This window comes from Corythoichthys intestinalis, chromosome 14 (genome assembly GCF_030265065.1).
Source record: "Corythoichthys intestinalis isolate RoL2023-P3 chromosome 14, ASM3026506v1, whole genome shotgun sequence".
Taxonomy (NCBI): Eukaryota; Metazoa; Chordata; class Actinopteri; order Syngnathiformes; family Syngnathidae; genus Corythoichthys; species Corythoichthys intestinalis.
Window position 1 is genome coordinate 29,427,780 of NC_080408.1, and position 22,949 is coordinate 29,450,728.

General features: G+C 40.1%; 1 protein-coding gene across 8 annotated transcripts in view; it reads left to right on the top strand.

Annotated features, from left to right (window-relative positions):
• Nucleotides 1-21,045, top strand: part of LOC130930158 (partitioning defective 3 homolog) — a 215,149-nt gene extending 194,104 nt beyond the window's left edge. For 4 of the 8 annotated variants that reach the window (XM_057857913.1, XM_057857915.1, XM_057857918.1 and 1 more), the window contains 4 exons: nucleotides 10,414-10,546; nucleotides 12,335-12,471; nucleotides 18,982-19,316; nucleotides 19,592-21,044. In XM_057857913.1, the coding sequence (XP_057713896.1) occupies nucleotides 10,414-10,546; nucleotides 12,335-12,471; nucleotides 18,982-19,316; nucleotides 19,592-19,629 (643 nt within the window). In that variant the 3' untranslated portion in view covers nucleotides 19,630-21,044. Of the gene's footprint in view, nucleotides 1-10,413; nucleotides 11,365-12,334; nucleotides 12,472-18,981; nucleotides 19,396-19,591 lie in introns of those variants that run through there. The other 4 variants (XR_009066999.1, XM_057857914.1, XM_057857917.1 and 1 more) reach the window with 4 other exon arrangements.
• Nucleotides 21,046-22,949: the final 1,904 nt, after the last annotated feature.

Consider the following 22,949-nt stretch of genomic DNA (forward strand, 5'->3'; position numbering starts at 1 on the left):
GAGGAAGAATGTCAAGAATTTCTTCAAACGCTTTTGGATAGTATGAACGATATAGAAGAACACGGTGAAAATTTGAAAAACCATCAAGAGTTGTAAATTGAGCAAATTGAAGAGCCTTAAAAAACATTAAAAAAAAACTTGCAAAATTTGAGGCACGTTAACCATTTGACAAATGACAGAAAATAATTCGAATTTTACAAAACGTTTTGAATCTCATTGGGTTTTAAATAACATAAAAAGCTTGTGAGGCTGAGTTTTAAGATTTTTAGAAGCTCATAAAAAATTGATAACCTCAATTCAAGAACCTTAAAATGCCTTTTGAGAACCTTCACTGAACATTTTCAAAACTTGACTAATCTTTAAATGAAATTAGGAACTGATCTGATGAGTTTATTATAGATGTACTTGTAACAAACTTGCACGCTATGTGCATATTTTTGACGTAGTTGTAGATATACATACAGTAGTTGTTTTTGCAGCTCTACGAGAGCACAAAAGAGCCTCGTCGAGCAGCATGTTGACACGCTGGCCAGGCAGCTGCCCGACTGGCGGCTACCCGGTCGGCAGTGGAGCCGCCAAGTGACATCCCAGCCTTGTTGCCTTGGTAACTGTCTCCCCAGGTGACCGGCAAGCTGCCTGGGTCATGTGATGCCTTACAATAATGGAAACACGTCATCGTGCGAGTCCATGCGATAAGTGTTTTAGTGCATGCGCATTTGCATGTTGGTAATGCTGCTAAGAAGACCAAAAAAATGACAGCATACAAATCTAATATTAAAAAATACTAGTACACTAACAATGAAAAGAAATGTGGAGACAAATATTTATGAGAATATTGTAAATAAGACAAAAAAAATTACGATTGAAAATAATTTAGAATAACTGGAGACAAAAAATAATATAAATACACAAATGTTGGATTGAGTACAAATGGGATAAAAGAACTTTCATCCAAATATAGAAAAAAAAATGACAAAAGCTTTGTAAATGTATTTGGGAAAAACACACGTATTAGAGAGAAAAAAAAATCAACCCGGAATAAATGAAAACACATTGCAAAGTTAGTTGGGGAATGCAAATGTTTCAGAAAAATAAACAAATACTGCATACATTGACAACTTAAAGCAACATTATGGACGGATTTTAACTGCACAGTTTGAATAACGCAAAATAGAAAATAGATTCAATTTTGGCGGTGCTGCATGTTTTGGGTTTTCAGGAGCATATGCTAACCCTTAGCCGAGGATTAGCACGCTCAACAAGCCGTGTTTGTGTTGACGTCGCAGAGAGATTAGCACTCGCCGAGTCGCAGGTCATCCGGATTGGCCTTGGTTTTCTCCGCGGATTAGGCAGCTCAGGCCCCGCGGACGGTGGATAGATTTCTCCTCAATTCAGCTACCGGTATGAGTCTGGCCAACATCCACTCCAACACGGAGTGCAAAAAATAGGACCCCCTCCCAAAAAAAAAAAAAAAAAAAAAAAAAATTGGGGGATGTCCCTGATCCGATCACATGACTGGAAATCGGGGATGACCACGTAATATTCAGAGGAACAGAATTGAGTGAAAAAGATCTGGTTTTTAACTTTTTGCCATTAATGGCTATATACTGCCAATTACTTTTAATTGGGAGTGATCATTCGATTGAAACATGATCACTCAAAACCATCCTTTCCCGGTTGAAATGGCAATGATGCATGGATTAGATGAATTTTGCAGGGGGGGGAAAAAATGTCCAGCGACAGCAAAGAAGTTGAGAAAATCTCAACCAAAATAGCTCAATTTTTCACATTGGATGACCAACTTAATAATTTTTATGGTACAGTGTATCACGAAAGTGAGTACACCACTCACATTTCTGCAGATATTAAAGTATATCTTTCATGGGACAACACTGACAAAATGAAACTTTGACACAATGAAAAGTAGTCTGTGGGCAGCTTATATAATAGTTCATTTATTTTCCCCTTAAAATAACTCAAAATATAGCCATTAATATCTGAACCCCTGGCAACAAAAACGAGTACAACCCTTAGAAACTACATCCCTTAATTTCCAAATTGAGTACTGCTAGTCATTTTCCCTCCAAAATGTCAGGTGACTCGATATGTTACTAAGTCCACTAGGTGTGCATAGGGAGCAGGTGTTTTTAAATTTGTAGTGCAGCTCTCACACTCTCATACTGGTCACTGAAAGTTCCAAAATGACACCACATGACAAAGAACTCTCTGAGGATCTTAAAATATGTATTGTTGCGCTACATGAAGATGGCCAAGGCTACAAGAAGATTGCCAACACCCCGAAACTGAGCTGCAGCACAGTGGCTAAGATCATCCAACGTTTTAAAAGAGCAGGGTCCACTCAGAACAGCGTCACATCCAAATGATTTCTTTGAAAGATCGTCGCAGGAGTGCTTTCAGCATTGCTGCAGAGATTGAAGAGGTGGGGGGTAAGCCTGATAGCGCTCAAACTATACGCTGCACTCGACATCAAATTGGTGTGCATGGCTGTCACCCCAGGAGGAGGCGTCTTCTGAAGACGGTACACAAGAAAGCCCGCAAACAGTTTGCTGAAGACATGTCAACAAAGCACATGGATTTCTTGGAACCATGTCCTATGGTCTGATGAGATGAAGATTAATTTGTTTGGTTCCGATGGTCTCAAACATGTATGGCGGCGATCAGGTGAGGAGTAGAAAGATAAGTGTGTTATGCCTTCAGTTAAGCATGGTGGTGGGAATGTCATGGTCTGGGGCTGCATGAGTGCTGCAGGTATTGGAGAGTTACATTCCATTGAGGGAAACATGAACTCCAACATGTACTGTGAAATACTGCAGCAGAGCATGATCCCCTCCCTCCAGAAACTGGGTCACAGGGCAGTGTTCCAGCATGACAATGACCCCAAACACACCTCCAAGATGACCACTGCTTTACTGAAGAAGCTGAGGGTAAAGGTGATGGACTGGCCAAGCATGTCTCCAGACTTGAACCCAATAGAACATCTTTGGGGGATCATCAAGTGGAAGGCAGAGGTGCGCAAAGTCTCAACTATCCGGCAGCTTCGCAACGTCGTCATGGAAGAGTGGAAGAGCATTCCAGTGGCAACCTGTGAAGCTCTGCTCAGCTCCATGCCCAAGATAGTAAAGGCAGCTCTGGATTATAGTGGTGGCCACACAAAATATTGACAGTTGACATGTTATATGTTAATATTAACAACTTTCACTAAGGGGTGGACTAGAGGTTAGATTTTGTGCCCGAACCCGACCCGTGTCGGGTCGGGGTCGGGCCCACATTTTAAGCATTCACGTTCGGGTCAGTTCGGGTCGGGCCGCCATGCCGGACTAATAAATTATTTTAAAAAAAATAAAAATGGAGAGCAGGCTCTCTGTATTGCGCTTTTGCTTGTGCGTGTGCACGAACGCCGTGGCGCCGGCCGCTCTTTATTCTTGTCCTCCCGCTGTACCGTTTGCGCTCGGCCGAGGCGCCGCCCTCATTTTCATTTCCTTGTCAGAGAGGCGCGTCCATGTGAGAACAATATCCCACACACTCAGAAATATGTTTAACAAACTTTCCCAGCGTTATTTCGTTGTGTGAATGCTTTGATAATTCTCAAAAAAATATGTAGATTATTTAAACATTAAGAAAACTTGCGTTTTTTTTCTGCCAACTCGAACAAATGAAAATAAATTGCTGCTGCTGCGTTTTTTCCGCGTCACTCAAAAAAAAAAAAAAAAAAAAAAAAAAAATCGGGTTTTTCGGCCTCGGGCCTGCAAATCTAGTTAAGTGATCGAGCTCGGGCCGGGTCGGGCCTCAATACCAGCGGGCTGTGTCGGGTCGGGCTGGATTTTTTAGGCCCGAACTAGGCTCTAGGGTGGACTAACTTTTGTTGCCAGGGGTTTAGTTATTAATGGCTATATTTTGAGGGGGAAATGAATTAACTCTAATATATAAGCTGCACACAGACTACTTTTCATTGTGTCAAAGTGTGATTTTGTCAGTGTTGTCCGATGAAAAAATATACTTAAATATCTGCAGAAATGCGAGGGGTGTACTTACTTTTGTGATACACTGTATTTATTTATGAAAAATAAAATATTCAAATGTTATTTATTTGCAACCATATTTTTTCTGCACGTCTGATTCACAAATTAGAAAACATAGAACGGATGGATGGAGTGGTTGTGAATTTTTTTTTCCTCGCTTTGTTGCAACCACTGCTGTACTAAAAACCGTTTACATGGCAGAAATGTTGGGATAGTTTTGTTCAAATCAGGGGAAAAAAGTGATAAATAAACTTGACTTGATTAGTGGGCAAAAAATATATAGACTGCAAATATGCATAAGAAAAAACAAACATTAACTGCAGAAAAAAACATTCAAATAGCTTAGGAAAAAATTGCTCTTGAAAGGGATGAGTTGAGGAGTCTCTGAGTGGCTGAGGACTCGGCGGAAAGGCAAAGTGCGAGATGGCACGTACTACGCGACATCTGAGTAGCCCACCCTCTGCGCCCTATCCCTCCAACAACCCCCCAACAGAGCGAGCGGGGCCACGAGGCACAACGCCGGCAACGAGTGTTGCAAAAGGAAAGTGGCGACCCTGTCGCCCCACGTGGGCGGGCGGGGAGTCGGCGAGCTCGGTGTGGGCGGACAACGTAAAGTAATGTGATGAGTCATGGCTGAAAAGTAAACAAACAACAAGCAAGAGGCATCACAATCAGAATTTAAATATGTTGGATTTACACCACAGACAGAAGTCAAAGATTATGATTTATTATTAATATATTACTAATATTAAAATATAAAATTGATTCCTCAATTCATTGACAGTGTTTATTTATATGCATCCATTGTCTTCTGATATAAAGTACAGTTGTATCTCTATTTACACCATTATTGGGTTTGGAAGTAGCCTTGTAACCTAAAAATTATGTAAGTAGAGACGCGATTTCCGTGTAACTGCCCTTATCCATTCCAAGCACTACTGAAATGCCACATTAAATCGGGGCACAACCGGAATGACACAACAAACCCATTTGAATCATTCCATATACACTGCAAGCCAAAAGTATTGGCACCCATGCAATTCTGTCAGATCATGCTCAATTTCTCCCAGAAAATGATTGAAATTACAAATCCTTTGGTAGTAATACCTTTATTTATTTTGCTTCCAAAGAAAAAAACACAAAAGTGAATAGAAAAAAATATATATCATTTTACACAAAACTGCCAAAATGAACCGGACAAAAGTATTGGCACCCTTTGAAAAATCATGTGATGCTTCTCTAATTTGTGTAATTAACAGCACCTGTTACTTACTTGTGGCACATAACAGGTGGTGGCAATAACTAAATCAGACTTGCAGCGAGTTAGAATGATTTAAAGGTGACTCAACCTTTGTCCTTGTGTGTACCACATTGAGCATGGAGAAAAGAAAGAAGACCAAAGAACTGTCTGAGGACTTGAGAAGCAAAATTGTGAGGACGCATGGGCAATCTCAAGACTACAAGTCCATCTCCAAAAACCTGAATGTTCCAGTATCTATCGTACGCACTGTCATCAATAAGTGTAAAGCCCATGGCACTGTGCCTAACCTCCATAGATGTGGAAGGAAAGGAAAAATTGACGAGAGAATTCAACGAAAGATTGTCCTGATGGTGGATAAAGAACCTCAATTAACATCCAAACAGGTTCAAGCTGTTCTGCAGTCCGAGGATACAACACTGTCAACCCGTACTATCCGTCGGCGTCTGAATGACTTTATGGTAGGATACCCAGGAAGACCCCCACTTCTGACCCAGAGACATACAAAAGCTCTGTTGAACTTTGCCAAAATTTACCTGAAAGAAAGCCGCAAATGTTTTTGAATAATGTAATAATAAGTAGAGCTTTTGGGGGAAAGGCATCAACATAGAGTTTACAGGAAAAAAACGAGGCCTTCAAAGAAAAGAACACGGTCCCCACAGTCAAACATGGCGGCGGAGGTTCCCTGATGTTTTGGGGTTGCTTTGCTTCCTTGGGCACTGGACTGCTCGACCGTGTGCATGGCTTTATGAAGTCTGTGACTACCAACACATTTTTCAGCATAATGTAGGGCCCAGTGTGAGAAAGCTGGGTCTCCCTAAGAGGTCATGGGTCATCCAGCAGCACAATGACCCAAAACACACTTCAAAAAGCGCTAGAAAATGGTTTGAGAGAAAGCACTGGAGATTTCTAAAGTAGCCAGCAATGAGTTCAGACCTGAATCCCATAGAACACCTGTGGAGAAATCTGAAAATGGCAGTTTGGAGAAGGCATCCTTCAAATCTCAGCGATGTGGAGCAGTTGGACAAAGATCTAAAGACAAAGGTCTAAAATTCCAGCTGAGCATTGTAAAAAAAAACTCATTGATGTATACCGGAAGCGGTTGTTCGCAGTTATTTTGTCTAAAGGTTGTGCTACCAAGTATTAGGCTGAAGGTGCCAAGACTTTTGTCGGGCCCACTTTTGGAGTTTTGTGTAAAATGATCATGATTTAATTTTTTTTTCCCATTCTCTTTTGAGTTTTTTCATTCCAAGCAAAATAAATGAATATATTACTATCAAAGCATTTGTAATTGCAATCATTTTCTGGGAGAAATTCAGCACTATCTGACAGAATTGAAGGGGTGCCAATACTTTCGGCCAGCAGTGTACCTAGCATAACTTGATACCTGTAATGTAGTAGATAATAGAACATAATGCAAAGGGAAAAATAAGTCTTCCCCTTTGAGTGAGGCGATGTACTCTTCTTTCACGAGATCGAAAATTGCATTGGCTTTGTAGCTGACTACCATCTCGATGATTGTGTCTGCAGTGATTTTCTTTTCCTTAATCCAGAGCAGAAGTCTTTCCATCATCATGAAACTGACTCTTCTTACATGAAAAGGATAGTCACGTTTTTTGAAAGTGTTGCTGCATTGATGGCTTCCTTCTCTTTGAAGATGGTGACTATCGCTTATCTCACTCTCGGTTAGGGCTGGGCGATATGGCCTTAAGTACGTATCACGATAAATTGAGCAGATTTACCTCGATAACGATAAATGACGATAAATTCGCCCAAGCAAACTGTTATATAATTTGAAAATTTGAATCAATGCATGGAATACAAATTAACAGTTTCTCGTTAAATGTATTTACCAGCTTTCAATTTAACAATTGTACATGCAGTGTAAACATTAAGTATTTAAAAAAATCTTGTAAACAATAAGAATTCTTGTGTGAACATTTATAACAGCTTGTATGACTTGAAAAATATCATCACTTGAATTTCATTAAATTCATTCCGCATTGTTATACACTAGATAGTGGCATACGTTTAGATATTTAGAATAGATACAAATACGACACATCCACCTGCCCCCCAGAAATTATACTTAATTAAAAAATAAAATGTTTCACAAACCTTTCCTTTCTTTTATTCGGCTCAATTATTTACATCTTATGATTTTGGAAATCCTTACAGTATGCAATAAATAATATTCCTGTTCCCAAGCACTGTGCTTACTGTACTGTAATTTTTACAAAAAAATAAACAATACCTAGTTACTCCCCGTCATCTAGGACGAGCCACTTACAAGACTAGCACTGTCGTGTATTACAAATACTACTTTGAACACATCTTCACAGACAAAAGCAATGACACAGGCTTAAAGAGGTCAACTTTAATTGTGTAAATCACACTTAATGATGACACGATCTCCTGGTTGAAATAGACGACATCCATTTAATTCTATTGAAGATATGTAATGCTGAGGCAATTTGTCAACTTTACTTTTAAAAAGAAACGTGCACTGTTTATCCAGTAGATGGGGCACTTGCAGTGTGTCAAACAGTGATTCAATTTAGGGCAATTGTCTTAAAAGTGGTTCATTGTTTCAGAAAGCCTCGGTTTTTCCATCCCTATCTGGAACCCGTCAAGAGTTTACTTAATGTCGGGTGAAAGTTTGGCGAAGCTAACTTAAGCCCGACTTCATCCCGTTTACTTGTAGCGTTAGCCGCTAGCGTTGGCAGCTAGCGTTAGCCTACCGGGCTTCTGTTTGATTGGCTTCCTGAAAACCATGTGACTCCAAACGTAAGCACACTGTCTGCTTTCTTAAAGGGGAATGAACATAGCCGAACAACACAGAGTCAAAGCGGGATGGAAAGACTATATTTTCTTCTTTTATTAAATTACCGAATTTACCGGCATGGTCAAAATTACGTCGGTCATCGTGAATAATTTCGGTAACGGTAAATTTTTGGTTTACCGCCCTGCTCTACTCTCGGTTACACAAAAACGCGAGACCTGTGCTCCAATGTGCTACTAACTGGGGGAAAAAAACTTGTTGAGACAAAACAGCGAGACTTGTTTACCGAGGTGTGAAAACGTCGTGGTTTCAAAACCACTAAAATTTTCCGTCAGACCGTAGTACGGTATTCGCTATTTTTCATGTGTCAAAAATGCAGCTAGAAGTGGCATGGCGCGGCAGCGCTAACCCCCTCCCGTTTGTTGTTGTTTGTGAAAGTGACGCTATCAGCTCTCAAATTGTGGTAAGTGTAATATACAAAATGAAAACATTTAAAACGTTGTACAATTGTATTTTTTCGTGTGTGAGTAGCTTCAACAGATTAGCATCATGGAAAAGTTCGCCAAAAACAAAACACACATTTTCCTTTCAAATTCGATATACACACTAACTAAAAGCTTACAAAGATGAATGTTAGCCTAGACTTAGCTGGGAGAGCAACTTCGTCGAGTGTTACAGCTGCAGAGTGAGAAAACGAGATTGATTCGCTTGAATGAAGGGGGGGAAAAAAAGGATAGCATCAAAGATCGTTAATTGCGAAAGATGATCTTGCCCTAAGCACAAATCCACGTTCGTTAGCTCAAGGAGAGGTCTCACTCCGAATGTTTTTGTTTTTTTTTTTTTTAAGATGAAACCTTTCCACAGCAATATTTACATTTTAACCAACTTTTACATTTTTAACTAACTTGTACATTTTTAACTAACTATGAACTCTTTGTTCTTTTTAACACAAAGGCATGACATCATGTAGACTAGATTTGACACAGTGGCTGAAATTGGCAAAACTTCACTTGAGCTTTTCCACCCTCAAAAAAAAAAGTGATGCAGTACAAATTTTTAAAAATTTTATTCAGAAGTGTTTTTACTTTTTTATAGAAATTATTTTGTTCTTGCTCTAATTTTGAGCAACTTGAGGTGTGGCTGTGGGTATAGTCTATAAGTTAATTTTATTAAGTCTATAAGTTAATTTTATTTAAAATATTTGTCTTTTTATTGATAATTTATTTATTTTAACAATATATTCATGTTCCAATTTGCAACTATGTTCTGGAAAAAAAAAAAAAAAATCCTGTTCAAAGGAAAAGTTATTTTTTTTAACCCATACATCTCAAAATAACACATTTTGTAGCTATAATTGCAATACCGTGATACCGTGAAACTGCGGTATTTTTGCTCACGGTTATCGTACCGTCAAAATCTCATACCGGCACATGCCTAACTGCAACACCCAAATTGAAACGTCATCAGTAGACCAATAAGCGCAGAATCGCATTACTGCAGCATGATGGGAAAAATTTATGACCAATAGGGCAGCAGGATCTTATGGTGTGGCATTTAAAAGCAGGACGTACATACGTATCTTTTACAATATTGTATTGTATTTTTGCCTCTCGTAACCTGAAATTTCATTCTTATCAATAGGCAATATTTTCCCTGCTGAGACGTTTCGTAACCTGATTACGTCTGTAGAGATGTTCGTAAGTAGAGGCACCACTGTATATAAACAGATTTCGCAGTACTGACAGAAAAAAATAGAAATGAAAAAAACTCATCGTCGACTTTAAAATATTAGCCATATATAGTATTTTATGTGTGTGCACATGCCTGCTTTTAAATGTGAGTAGGTGTGAGTATGTTTGTGTGATGAATTGTATGCGAGTGTCAGTCTTTGTTTAGCTGCGGCCAGAATCTCATGACTAACTTCCATGTCTTCCTAATGAAATGTTTAATTAAGATGACGTCCTTTAATTAAAAGAAATATTATTATGAAGTGTGAGATATGAAAGGGCCATCATAATCTTCTAATTCTTCTTATTTAAAGATGCAATTAAAATGCAGCACGAGAGAGCTTTTATGTATTTATTTATTTTTTTGTCTTCCCAAATTTTTCTATGAACCTCCTAAAGTGACATAGCCGCAACTCATTTTCATGAATGAAGATGTCATCATTTTGCACAGGCTGGACACTTCGTGAGGTTTTGCGTTGACTTTGACGCTGACTACTGATTGACACCTGTCGGCTAGTTCTCATCATGCCGATTGAATTGCTCTGTTAAGGAGTTCAAAACAACACTCTCGCACACACTGACTGATTTCTCCTATGTGTTGTTTAGCAACCGTGTTGCCCCGAGCAACCACGACCGGATACAGCGTCTAAGGCAGGAGTTCCAGCAGGCTCAGAACCTTCCGGACGATGGCAGCGACACGGACGAGCGAAGACGCGCGTTGAGCTTCGAGCAGCCCTGGGTGAGTGTGTGACGGAGTTAGCGACAGACTGCTAATTTCCGCTAACCATCGCCGAGACCCCAGCGGACGAAGCTAACAAAGCCTGCATGTGTGCATCACCACTAACCACATTGGTCCTCATGTCTGTCAGTCATCCATTTGGACATGCCCTCTAGCCTTTTCACACTTTTTAATGAGCAGAACGATCAAAAATGTGTATTTATAATTCGTCTTATTGAGAAATGTTTGAGATATAATTTTAAAATCATCTATGGACTTTTTTTATTTGAATTATTCATTCTCAAGCACCATTTTGCTTTTGTGGTAAATTATTTGAAATTGAAATAGAGAATATATTAATAGTATTTTTTAACTCTTATTTTCAAAATCTATTTTGTGACGATGTGCTGCTTTGTTTTTAATATTGATGGTCAGAGGGAGCACAGAGAGTCATTTGCCTTTTCCTCACTGTCTTGTGTAATAAAAAGTTTTTTTTCCTGACACATTTGCCTCCTTCACAACAACAACACTCAAGAGCATGTTCCAATCCTCATTGTCGGGGAGAGCAAAGCATTTTGGAAAATAATAAGAAGGATAGCAAGATGATGAAGACTTGGGATTTTTTTCTGGATATTATGGTGGAAGCAGGACTGAAGTGACAAAAAGTTTGACACGTAGAAATCAAGCGTCGTTGAAAGTCCAATTAACCCTAACTAACATCATCATCATCACCAATAAGAGTGTCCAGCATGCTTCTCCTCCCTTCACTCCACCCCCTCCCATCATGTTTGTTGTCACCTCGCCACCATGATGACATCATCATGACACCATTTTGGCTGGTAAGTGACTGCGTGTGTACCTAATTTATTAGCTTGTCAACGCTAAGTGTAAGAGCAATTCTTATGGCCTGAAAGTAAAAGTGTCTTCTTTCCTTTATAATTTACTCTTCCTGATATGAGCATTTCAGACATTGTTAAAACCTCCACGGAATAATAGAAAATTGAATTTTATTTTACACATGATGAAGCACTACTGAGTAAAAACAATGTTGAAAAATTATTTCTTTTTAAAAGCTGTTCCGTACATGTTTTAGGTCATATTTTACTCCTCTGCTACCATTTACACCAATTCATTTACTCCGATCCATTTTGACAGTTCAGATGGATTTGTATTTCTATCCTAGTCATTTTTTTGTTTCTGCATAGACACTGCAGGTCAATTCCGATTCTTTGCCAATATGCGACACATATCAGATTTTTTTCATCAAGTGTGAACTTTTCAGATTTTTTTCAAGTCCGACCTGTGCTCAATTGTATGTGGATAAGAATCGGATATCTCACACATGCTCCAGTGTGAGCGCGTATCATCAATGTGACCCATACGTCATTAACAAGTAAATTACATCACCACTGTGTTCGACAAAACAAACAAAAATATACTCCAGTGGCATAAAATCCTTAAAAGTTGCCACAAAAGTGTGACAGGGGAGACCATCCGAAGGTACCCTATTTACTTCCGCAAATACTGCGATACATGATTATATGTTGTACGTCTCGCAATATAAAAATGCGTCCCTTTGCGTCCGCATTCTGCACGTCAATTTGCATGTTTTTGCAATATGAACGGCTACACTTTCATTAAGAATAATCAAAAAATCTAGACTGGGCACTACGCCCTCTAGTGTGAAGGGAGCCTAGTATCTAGTTTTGCAATTTTTGTCAAAAAAACTTTAAGGGCTTTCTATTTGCTGCTAATTTCTCACGTCGCATAATGATGATGTCATCTAATGATGTGATATGTGATTTCCAGTCCAACGGCCCCGGCACATCGACGGCAGTTGGGCAGCAACCAGGTCGTCACTCGGTGTCTGTGGAGGTCCAGATGCAGCGTCAGAGGCAGGAAGATTCCTTTGCTCAAGCTCAGCGGCAATACAGCTCTCTGCCTCGGTAAGATAATGCCTCATTTTCAGTGCGCCGTTGTTGAGGATCTTTCATCTTGTATGTTTGTTCGTGTTTATTGGTGAATACGACTCTGGATTCTGTATGGAATCTGCATTGTTTCTGTATGGTGATGCATTTCCGTACCTGTTGTACTTACAGTGTATCACAAAAGTGAGTGCACCCCTCTCATTCCAGCAGATTTTTAAGTATATCTTTTCATGGGACAACACTGACAAAATGAAACTTTGACACAATGAAAAGTAGTCTGTATGCAGCTTATATAATAGAGTTAATTTATGTTCCTCTCAAAATAACTCAAAATATCGCCATTAATATCTAAACCCCTGGCAGCAAAAGCGAGTACACCCCTATGAAAAAATGCACATCCTTAAATGTCCATATTGAGTACTGCTTGTCATTTTCCCTCCAAAATGTCATGTGACTCGTTACAGGAGTGCTGTCAGCATTGCTGCAGAGATTGAAGAGGTGGGGGGTCAGCCTGTTAGTGCTCAGACCATACGCCGCACTCTACATCAAATTGGTGTGCATGGCTGTCACCCTAGGGGGAAGCCCCTTCTGAAGACGGTACACAAGAAAACCTGCAAACAGTTTGAGAAGACATGTCAACAAAGCACATGGATTACTGGAACCATGTCCCATGGTCTGATGAGACGGGCGGGCTTTCTTGTGTACCGTCTTCAGAAGACGCTTCCCCCTGGGTTGAAAGCCATGCATATACCGCCTATTGTTGCTGACTTGGCTGCCACGAATAGCCTCGCTTTGACAACAGACAGGTTAAAACTAGAGGTGTGCAAAATTTCCGATTCTTAGATTATTCGCGATTCAGCCGTGAAAGATTCGAGAACAATTCACAAACATCCAAATTCCGATTATTGAAATATGCCAAGTAAAGCGGAAGTACAACACACTCAGCGCGCCGCGCAGTCAATGAGGGAAGGAGCGAGAGTAGCTAAACATCATGCTTCTCATTACCCGGCCCCTCGGGTAATGCCAATGCTCAACTCACGGCTCTAGCTCAACTCATGCCACGAGATGAAAAAACACAACAACATACCTGACTGCTGCCGAAAAGCTGCTACAAAGTACATCCACATAACGTTACGGTAGATATCATTTATATAGGACTAGATGCATTATAGATTCGGTAGCGTTAGCAGAACACCTACAAAAAGCTAGATGTGAGCGTTAGTAAACGGCCGCCATCTTAAAGCAGTACACTTCCCTGCAAGGCTGTTGTAGCGAACCTTCCAAGCAAACCTAATTAACTTTTTATCTAAAATACTCCTAAATCGGTAAAATATTGACTTGAATCTATCTTTAAAATAGTTTTAAAACTTTCACATGTCGAAAGTAGACAAAAGGGAAATTATGGAATAACGGGAGCAATTTTAACAACTTAAACGGTTGATTCACAACATTAAATTAATTGAATGTAGTTTAAAGCTGCTGATACAGAATGGGAGTTTTTTTATTTACTGTTATTTTTGTATATTTGTTTACTGCTATATGTTAACTTGATACTGAAATTTGAGTTTGGTTTAGCCTGAGAGTATTTTTGAACAATTTTGGAACTAATGTACAAAACATGTTTTAAAAAAAAAAAAAAAAAAAAAAAAAGGGGGGGGGGGGTGCATCAATAATCGTTTTATAATCGAATCGGAGCCTCTGAATCATAATCGTAATCGAATCGTTAGGTGCCCAAAGATTCCCAGCTCTAGTTAAAACCGTGGGTCACAGAGCTAACTCACGGTTACATCATTAACAATGAGTGGCAAATTGAGATCGCTTTACTTCAAACTCGTCCTGTTTATGAAAGTTGTCAAATGCTGGTGTTGTGCAGTACTGAGCAGAGGTGACTTCTGTGGCGCTTAACTGTTTTTTAATGCCCAACAACACTCGCGCACACAAAGTAGATATCATCAAATAGCGACCTAGATGTGTGGTGTAGATCCCATGCCATTGGCTGCGTGAGCCCAGAGTGATCATGGAACGCGTAGTCCATATACTGCATTGATTAATTAAAAACCGCCATGACTGAACGTAAGTTAAGCAGGCCAAATCAATCCATACCAGTGACTTGTAGATTATGATGCAAATATTGTTAATTCAGTACGTAACACAGATGGACTCCGACCACATACAGTGGGGCAAATATGTATTTAGCTAACCACCAATTGTGCAAGTTCTCCTCCTTGAAAAGATTAGAGAGGCCTGTAATTGTCAACATGGGTAAACCTCAACCATGAGAGACAGAATGTGGAAAAAAAACCCAGAAAATCACATTGTTTGATTTTTAAAGAATTTCCAAATTAGAGTGGAAAATAAGTATTTGGTCACGTACAAGCAAGCAAGATTTCTGGCTGTCAGAGGTCTAACTTCTTCACCTGTCCACAAACTCAGTCAGTCACACTCCAAACTCCACTATGGCCAAGACCAAAGAGCTGTCGAAGGACACCAGAAACAAAATTGTAGACCTGCACCAGGCTGGGAAAACTGAATCTGCAATAAACCCTACTCACGTGACGTCACAGCCACGCCCCCGCGCCATGTTGTCCGTATACTCATCATGTTAATGCATTAGCATTTTGTAAATTCCTCCTATTATGGCGTGTTTTTCTGCTCGTTAACATTAATAATCAAAATTGTGAAGTCCTGTGTGGCGGTCGGTTGCAAAAACAGAGAAGATAGATGGAGAGACTTGAAGTTCTACCGTATTCCGAGAAACCCGGAGAGGAGACCGAGATTGACTGCTGCAATTCGACAAGAAAACTGGGCTCCAAACGACTTCCACAGATTATGTAGTAGTCATTTTATATCTGGTAAGATGCATTTAATATATATTTAGAGGGTTTTGGGCTGACAACCACAATTAGGATCATTGCTAGGCTAATCGCCGACAACATACACTCAGACGTTGTGAATGAACTACCTGAAAATATATGATTATAAGGGGATAATCAGACAGTTATCATACAGTTAATTTACAATTTCACTATTGAGGTCAAAAGCCAAAAAATAAATTCAACTAGGGACAATCTGGAGTAGTGCTATCGCACTTCATATTTATTACATATTATATATGTATGTAGTGAGAGTGCTATCGCTAAACCATATAAACATTAAAAGCCCTAGCTCCATTGACAAATGACATGAAATACATTAGACTTGACAGTGGATGTTAGCAAGAACAAAAGATTTTGAATTGAAAATTTCGTAACTCACCTTCCCGAGCACACGATAGATTCCTGCCGAATTTTCGTGGACGAGGACCTGTTTCACCCAACCGGCAACGAAGTATTTATAAGCCTCCAAGCTCTTAAAGTTTTTCAAACTTTCGTGAGAATAGGCTGATTTTGTGTGGACAAGATAGTTGTAAATATCAGGGTAGCTAGCAGATGTCAGGCAAAGACGGCGAAGACAGCGGGTCGAAAAACATCGATTTAGGCATCAAATATGGATCTGGCGAATGGATAAACTGAAGCTTTTCCACATAATGCCTTTTATGCAACGCATCCAATGAGTTTACAGCATCAGATAACACCGGGGCTTCCATGAATTGCTCTATAACTTGCACGACTAATGGAAAACAATGACAATAAGTCTAAAAAATACGGACAATATGGCGGCCGGATACAGCGACACGTCATTTTGTGACGTAGGTGAGTAGGGTCTATAGGTAAAACGCTTGGTGTAAAGAAATCAACTGTGTGAGCATTTATTAGAAAATGGAAGACATACAAGACCACTGATAATCTCCCTTGATCTGGGGCTCCATGCAAGATCTCACCCTGTGGCGTCAAAATGATAACAAGAACGGTGAGCAAAAATCCCAGAACCACACGGGGGGACCTAGTGAATGACCTACAGAGAGCTGGGACCACAGTAACAAAGGCTACTATCAGTAACACAATGCGCCGCCAGGGACTCAAATCCTGCACTGCCAGACGTGTCCCCCTGCTGAAGAAAGTACACATCCAGGCCCGTCTGCGGTTCGCTAGAGAGCATTTGGATGATCCAGAAAAGGACTGGGAGAATGTGTTATGGTCAGATGAAACCAAAATAGGTTTTTGGTAGAAACACAGGTTCTCGTGTTTGGAGGAGAAAGAATACTGAATTGCATCCGAAGAACACCATACCCACTGTGAAGCATGGGGGTGGAAACGTCATGGTTTGGGGCTGTTTTTCTGCAAAGGGACCAGGACGACTGAGTCTGTGTAAAGGAAAGAATGAATGGGGCCATGTATCGAGAGATTTTGAGTGAAAATCTCCTTCCATCAGCAAGGGCATTGAAGATGAGACGTGGCTGGGTCTTTCAGCATGACAATGATCACAAACACACAGCCAGGGCAACAAAGTTGTGGCTTCGTAAGAAGCATTTCAAGGTCGTGGAATGGCCTAGCCTGTCTCCCGATCTCAACCCCATAGAAAATCTGTGGAAGGAGTTGAAAGTCTGTGTTGCCCAACGACAGCCCCAAAACATCACTGCTCTAGAGGAGATCTGCATGGAGCAATGGGCCAAAATACCAGCAACTGTGTGTTAAAAGCTTGTGAAGAGTTACAGAAAACGTTTGGCCTCCGTTATTGCCAACAAAGGGTACATAACAAAGTATTGAGAGGAACTTTTGGTATCGACCAAATACTTATTTTCCACCATGGTTTGCAAATACATTCTTTAAAAATCAAACAATGTGATTTTCTGGGTTTTTTCCACATTCTGTCTCTCATGGTTGAGGTTTACCCATGTTGACAATTGCAGGCCTCTCTAATATTTTCAAGTGGGAGAACTTGCACAATTAGTGGTTGACTAAATACTTATTTGCCCCACTGTATAGGATGTTTTTCTCATATGGTAAACATACCTGCTAAGAGAGTAATAGCAATCAACAGTGTGCCCCGCCTCACTTTACAAACAGTAAAGATTGTTCTCAGCACTTTTATACAAAATTTCTTCAGATCAGTAAGAAGTAAGCACATAAATATTATGCACTATAATGTGTGTTTATATGATGGCATTGTTATTTTGACTTGTTGGCAAAATAAAACATTTAAAGAAAAAAAAGCTTGTATTATTTGTTTCGGAGCATTAAATGTATTGAATCGAATCGAGAATCGTGTCCCTCGTATTGAAAATAGTACCGAACCGTGACTTAACTGTATCTGCTGTTCAGGCAATGCACTGGAGTTGCTTATTAAAGTTAATGAGGATTGATAGTCATCTTCTGTTTGATCTTGCCACAGATCCTTTGATGTGTCAATCATCGTTTAACTTGCTAAACAGTTGCTGTGGCAACTCATTATGTGTAAGTGAGGAGATGGAGGAAGATTTGAGCGGACTCACTCAATGAAGCATTGAATAAAGACAAGCATTTTTATACTTGTTTTAAAATAATTCAGTGGGACAGTAACATGTTTAAAACCTATAATCATTACATTTAAAACGCTCAAAAACATTTATTAAAATATACATTTACATAAGTTTTTTTTTGTTTTGTTTTTTTAATTTGGGAGAAAAAAGTGGCACTACTTTGTGGTTTTTCACTTATCGCGGCAGGTTCTGGTCCCCATTAACCGCGAAAAACGAGGGATCACTGTAAATAAATGTTTTATTATCCGATTTGAATACTTTGGAAAAAGTATTCCAAATGAAACAAAAATGTTTTTAGACCCATTATTTTGATCCCTCGATATGTATGTATGCGTGTTTACATCTATTATTTGGTGTTCGCTTCTCCATGCATATTTTTGTTCACTTGTTCAAGTATATGTGTGTGTTCTTATTTATGTTCATATAGTTTTCTACTGACATATGTCCATGTTTCTACAGTTCTCGGATCTATTGTTATTTGTGAATGTGTGTTGCTCACACGCACACTCAGCGCCTCGACGCTCGTGCACGTCTGTCTTTGTCCAAATGAAAAAAGAACTTGAGAACCAAGAAGATTGTAAATCGTCAGAGCGTGCGGGAGAAGAAAACCTGAGCTTTATTTTCCGACACGACTCAGTGAGCAGCGCGAGATAGCGCCGTTCCATGAAAAAAAGAAAATAAAGAAGGCGCGCGCTTGGTTCTCGCATTTGAAATGAGGGCGATGGTGTGTTTTCTTCCCGCCGGCTGATAAACGCGCTCGTTATTCAGTGTCGGGAGACCAGACGGGTACCCCCGTCTGCATGCGGACGCTCGTTGGTGTCGGGTCGAGACAAAACAACCTCCGGGACCCTCGGCTTCTGTTTCTCATCGAGCTCAGCTACGAGTGCATTTCAGTTGATATTTTTATTCCAACTGAGAGTTATTTTAATTCATTGAGATGTGAAAATATGTGCAGGGATTCCCTGAACAGTAACAAACATGACAAAAAAAAATTGAAATGATCAGTTTTCTCTATAGTTTTTTTTCCCCCTGGTGCAAGAAAGCTGGCTAATCTTTGCTTTCGTAGATTTGATCTATGTAATACAATACTCTGGAAAGGTGACTCAATTTTGGTGTATTTTGGTCTTCAGGCAACCCCGTAAGAATCCCGTCTCAATCAATCACGACCCTTGGGAGAAGTCGTACCAGAGTGGCGAGGTTTTCCGGACGGCCAAGGATAATCCTCGCTATTCCAGCTACCAGGGTTCCCGCAACGGCCTCCCCGGCGTGACAGGCGTCAACGCCAGAGTCCTGCTGGAGGCGCAGGAGCTCCTCCGGCAAGAGCAGAGGCGGCGAGAGATGGAGGCCAAGGACCGGGCCTCGCCACTAGCATCGCCGCTGGCGTCACCCAAGGGCCCGTATCGCCACGACGTGCCGCCGTCGCCCTCGCAGCTGGCCAGACTCAATCGCGTCGGCTCGGAGAAAGGTCGACTCTTTTATTCCTGAGGGTCGGCGTCCGATCAACTCCTCTGCGGCGCCGGTGCCTTGTTTTAATTTTCTTCCTGGTAACAATTTCCGTATTTTGGGCTTTTTCCCACCCCAATGCTAAATAACACAGCCTGCATATCACGCTTCTTCCTGTTTTACCAAAATTAGTTCAAGTTCAGTGGAAGATTTTTTTCTTTATTTTCCTCTTCAATGCTATGCTACACAAAACCAAAATATCTATATTCAATCTACTTCCTATTGCTTCCTCCACAGTAAGACGAGAAAACAATACTGCCTTCCTGCAAAGATAGCGCTTCTTCGCTAAGATTGTCCTTATTTGGTCAACTTCCTGCTTCCAAAAATAAGACTTGTCTCCCTAAAGAGATGAAAAGGAGGACAATGTGGGTTGTGAATCAAAATACAAGGCCTCCTCCCCCTTTATGAATAAATAATGAGGTGCTGTCTCTGTGGAGGAGCCTCAGCCAGGAAGTGTTGACACCTTGGATTTGCTGCCCGAACCGCCTCCGCCTCTCCAGGCCGGACTCATCAGCCCGCTTGGAGCTCCGGGCCATCGTCACTGTTGTTCATCAGCCTATTTGTGTGCCTTCATCCCCACCCCCTCTTCAATTGTCACCCTCCTCCTTGCCCCCACCCTCTTGATTCCTCTCACGAGCTGCTCTCTTAACACTGAATTTTTCATCAGCAGCCACCTGCTGCCCCCCACATACAACACCCCCACCCCACATGCCACAAGAAAGTAAAGCTGACGTAAAGACGACCAGCAATGAGCTCATTTTGACACAATTGGGTCTTGAACTCATTTTCAGAACAGCAAACCAACACTGCCAGACATATTTGAGCATTTGGACGGATTTTTCCGGTCTGATTTCAGCCTCTCAGCAATAAATATCCTCCGATATGTTTCGTCCTCTGTAAAGACTGGCTGATTATCTTTGCGTTCAATCAAAACGAGATGTTTACAAACATCCACTTTTATTTTGAAAAACAGCGTTTTTTGACACGATACGGACCAAACCATGATAACTTTCATTTTGCAACTTTAGGTAACTAGTAGCCCTTCACATTGATCATTAGCCAACATGGCTCACACATGGTAAGTAATCTTTCTGGCATGATGATGGCATCCCAGTTAGAATTATTTCCACAGCTGCTAAAATCCCAGCATTATTTCAGTTGCCTTTTTAAGCTTCATTGTTGTTCACGTTTTGATTGAAAAGACTATAAAGTTTGTTTGTGGTTGCTTCTGCAGTCATCACAGGGACGGAATGAGATGTTGCTAAGTGCCTGTCGATGATGTCATATTTTACACGAAGAAGGATACGACTTTTATCGCTCATTTTTGTAGTACTTCGTTCTCAGTATTTGATGAAATCCCGGTACTCCTTCTTTCGTTTTGTTTGGAACACTTAGCGCCACGGCGGACATTTTGTATCCTGTTACACTTTTTATATGTTTATTTTTAAAAGTAGGACGGTAAGTGGAAGCTGATGTGCAATTGTTCATTTTTGGTTGTCATGTTATCATAAGAAGCTTGTTGTGTACAAAATGTAGAATAAAAACATCTTCCTTGCTAACATTGGTGTCGACATCTTGTTGATCAAGACCTGACATTTACATACAGGGGTTGGACAAAATAATGGAAACGTGAAACTTTTTGGCATCATAATCATTAAGAATAATTGTTAAAGAATGGCATGAGGAACATTCTAAAGAAGTTGAACATCTCACATGGCAGGCACAATGCCCAGACCTCAACATTATTGAGCATTTACGGTCACTTTTAGAAATTCAATTAAGACGTCGATTTCCACCGCCATCGTTAAAAGAGTTAGAGGGTATTCTATCTAAAGAATGGCTTAAAATTCCTTTGGAAACAATTAAGTTCAATGAATCAATACTTCGGAGAATTAAAGCTGTAATTGCTGCAAAAGGCAGACCTACACCATATCAGATCTGTATTTGTTGCTTTTTTTTTTTTTTTTTTTAGGTGTTTTTTAGGTGTTTCCATTATTTACATCCAAAGGTGTACGTCACATTTTGGGTCGTGTAATAATGTGGCCTACATGACCCAAAAACATGATGTCCACTTAGAAATAAACAATTATGCCCCCCTAAAACATGTTGATTTTTAAAAAATTATTTCCTAGTGCAGTGCCGTGAAAATGTATTTGCCTCTTGATTTCTCTTGATTTTTTTGTTTTGTTTGTTTCTTGTTTGCAATATCATGCACAAAGGTTTCAGTTTATCAAACCAATTATCACACGGACAACCACAGAACTACAAAATGCAGTTTTTAAACATGTATTGCTGTGCAAGAAAATGCTCAAAAATTAAGTGATGAAGATTTTGTATATTTTGGCCCGACCAGAAAAAGAAATCACCCCCTCCAAACTAATAACTGGTCGTGCGACCTTTGACACAGAGTACTAAAAAGTCTCAACTGTTTGTGTTCATCAGTGATGAGTTGTATATCACTGTGGAAAAATTTTAGCCCACTCTTCAGAATTGTTTCAAGTCTGCCATTTTGGAGGATGTCCAGTATGAACTGCCTTTTTAAGGCTACACCACAGAATCTCAGTTGGGTTCAAATCCGGACATTGAATTAGCAACTCTAAAACCTTCATTTTACTTTTTTTAACCATTCAATTGTGGACTTGCTGCTGTGTTTTGGATCATTACCCAAGATAGCTAGAGTGCTAGGGCACAAACTGATGGCCGACGGTCTCCGACAGGATGTTCTGGTCGACAGCAGAATTCATTGTTACATCAATCGCAGCATGTTGTCCTGCTCCTGAGGTAGCAAAGCAGCCCCAAACCATCAAACTGCCAATATTAAATGCTGTGCCAGATTTATGCCAGATTTAAAGTGCGTACAACAGGATAAAAAAAAAGTCTTAGATAGCATTATTATGTGAATTAGAAACATATTTTGAGACTATTCAACTATATACAACAATTTGGCAAAGCGCAAATGACGAGAAATTAGCCTTTAATCCGCCGTTTAGCCACGCCTACCATTATATGGCTCTAGCGTCCCCAATAGGAGGATGACGTCGGCATGGTCATGGTTTCATCTGATTTAAAATTCAGCCCATTGAGGGAAAATTATTCAGAACGAGGAAAATGCGACGAAGACACGCAAACTCATTGTTTCAGTCTCTCCAATATTTTTACAGGATATTCTTTTTATCGAAGTATTTTTCCCCAATTGCTAAATAAATGGTATGGTCATGACAAATAAGTCTTGTGCTAAATGGAATATGAAATAATGAAAATGCATTTATTCAGTACGGCATGGCAAAATGACTCCATACTGGTCAAAATTGTCGACTTATTTATTTATTTATATATTTCGCCTTTATTGTCGCACCTCCCGAACAATTTTTTATGCCACCGTAGTTAGTCCGCCTTTTGTCATTTCCCTGCCCCGGCTTCGAAGAATGTAAACAAACCAAGAGGCGTGACAGCTAGCCGACATGCTAACCCGAACTGAGTGATGTCTCAAAAGTCTTATTTTCACTTTTCGAAGCGAAAAATCACACAAAACTAGCACGGAACATTTCACACGGCAGCGGGGTTGTTGATTTTCTTCGCCGATCGGCAACCCGCC